Source organism: Athene cunicularia, unplaced genomic scaffold, assembly GCF_003259725.1.
Source record: "Athene cunicularia isolate RWA unplaced genomic scaffold, athCun1 SCF_35, whole genome shotgun sequence".
NCBI classification, from domain to species: Eukaryota; Metazoa; Chordata; class Aves; order Strigiformes; family Strigidae; genus Athene; species Athene cunicularia.
The window spans coordinates 44814-47183 of NW_020799433.1; the positions used below are offsets into that span (position 1 = coordinate 44814).

The following is a 2370-nucleotide window of genomic DNA, read 5'->3' on the forward strand; positions in this document are numbered from 1 at the left end:
AGGGAACACACACACACACACACACCCCCCCCAAACCCGCCCCCAAGAGCAGCCGGCGCCTATTCGCAGGCGGTGGGTCCGCGCTCACCGATATACGCCGCCTTCTCTGTCACCATGTACTTGTTGTGGTTCACCCGGGCGTAGGGGATCTGGGCTTGCGCCGCGCTTGCCGGCACCACGAACAGCCGCTGCGGAGAGCCAGGAGACCGTCACCCAGCACCCACCAAACTGGCACCCGCCGGCACGCCGCGCTCAGGCCGCGATACTCACCACGGCCACACTGTAGTGGGTCTGGTTATCGGCAATGGCGGCAAGGGATTTGAGGAACGGGAACATGGTGTCTCGGCTGTGCTGCCAGCAACCCACCAGCAACCGCACCTTGACCCGGCGCTCAAAGACGGCTTTCCGCAGCCGGTTATCGATCGCCGGCCAAAACCTGGGGAGGGAAAGTGGTTCAGAGTCACTGGGGCCGGCAAGTCAGAGCTGGCCTAAGACCACACGCACCTTTGGGGGTGGGAGAATTCAGTGGTGGGTAGGTAGCTCATAACTGCAACGTCCACGAAGGCCTCAGCAGCATCGATGACGCTGAGGAGGGCACTGAGGTCCTGGGTCCGACCGGCGGCACAGAGCGCTGGTGGGGAGCTCTGCCAAAATCATCAGAGACAGGTCAAGCACCAGGACAACCATTCCACCGGCACTGGGAAAACCAACCGCAGAGGGTCGGGGACATACTGAGAAGTAGACAGCGGCATCGGTGTCGTTGAGCTTCAACTCCAGTGGCGTTTCCATATTGAAGGGGGTAGAATAACTTGCCGGCCACGGTACCGGGATGGAAGCACCAGGAGTACCAAGAGCCCAATACGCCTCAAAAATTTTGCCTAAATCTTCGGCCAAGCAGCTGCAGTTGTAGACAGCAACACCGAGCTCCTTCACCTGCGGTGAGCAGCACAGCGGCACCGTCACATCACCAGGTGGTTCTGTCATCCCTCTCCAATGCCATGAGTCCTGTCTCACGGCCTCGAGCATCCTCAGATGGGGACGGGGGTGGTTTGGGATAGCCCTGGCGCAGTTTGGCGCAGGTTCAGCACCATCCAGTGCTGCTCACCTGGGTCAGAGACCTCCAGTCCATGTTGGCACTCCCAAGGTAGAGGTGGGTGCCATCAACGAGCCAAAACTTGGTGTGCAGCACGCCGCCGGTGAGCCGTGGCATATCGACGATGCGCACCACAGCACCTGCACGACCACGAGTTGGGCATCTCCCACTCCAAAGCCCCCCCCAAACCCCCATCTTGAGCTCTTTCCATCACTCACCGCTCTGCTCCAGCGCTCGGAGATCATTCAGGGGTGATTTTGCTGATGGGCGGCTGACAGTGATTCGGACGGTGATGCCGCGCTGGGGCAATTGGAGGAGTTCCCTCAAGATCTGTTCACCCTGAATCGGCATGTCGTTTGAAGGCAAAACCAGCAGAAACGATTAAAAATGACGGGAAGGCAAGCAAACAGCAGCGAGCACTGCATTCAAGCACCACAATCAGTGCTGTGCCACATGTGCTGGATGCCAGTGGCGCAGACCTGGGCAGCGGAGGGTTCGTGTGTCCGTGTGTCCTCGTTAGTCATGGTCCAGTAGAAGGAGGCAATGTCCAGGCTGTGGGTGACAGTCCCCAAGAGGTTCATCCACGTGGAGAACGTGGATGGATTTGGCACAGAACCATTGCCGAAGGTCACTCCCTCTGGGATGCTCTCCACCAGGACGATTCTAGGGAAGAAATTCAGCAGCACCAGGGAGATGGTAGTGCCAGGATGCTGAGGGTCACGGGGGTACAGGACAGGGATGAGGGATGCTGAGGGGGGGCCCTGTGAATGCGGGATGGGGATGGGGGATGCTCGGGGTCCCTGGGGATGCAGCACAGGGAGGTGGTAGCGCCAGGATGCCGAGGGTCTTGGGGGAGCGTCACCCCCCACGAGCTCGTCTTACCGGCACGTGTCACCCCAAGATCTGGCATCGCCGTGGAGGGCCGAGCTCCGCCAGAGATTGAAGAAGACGAGGAAGCTGAGGACCAAGAGGCTGAGGAGGACAGTGGAAAGCAACGTGCTGCGGGAGCACTGGGATGGAGAGGGGCCGTCAGTGCCCTGAAGTGAAGGAATAAATTCACTGACGGGGTTTAAAGGCTCCCCCGAGACTGGTGGCACCCAGCAGGGGATGGCACCGGGTCCAGCTGGCACCGAAGCCAGCCCCCGCAGAGCAGGGGAGTTACCTTCGGTGGGAAGCAGGTGGGATGTGCCCCCTGGTCCCCCAGTGGGTCCAGCTGTGATAAGGGCAAAGAACTGGGGTGGGGGGGGGACCCTGAACCAGGGCTGTCTCTTATACAC

The 2370-nt window shown here is 60.4% G+C and overlaps 1 protein-coding gene across 1 annotated transcript; it reads right to left on the reverse strand.

The window, feature by feature from the left end:
- Positions 1-22: 22 nt before the first annotated feature.
- PLD3 (phospholipase D family member 3) lies at positions 23-2324 on the reverse strand (the record flags this gene model as incomplete). Its single annotated transcript, XM_026867408.1, has 9 exons — positions 23-188; positions 271-436; positions 505-644; positions 733-933; positions 1106-1233; positions 1312-1432; positions 1573-1756; positions 1976-2130; positions 2256-2324. Coding segments are annotated over 9 exons (1293 nt in total), but the record flags the coding sequence as incomplete, so codon positions are not given.
- Positions 2325-2370: the final 46 nt, after the last annotated feature.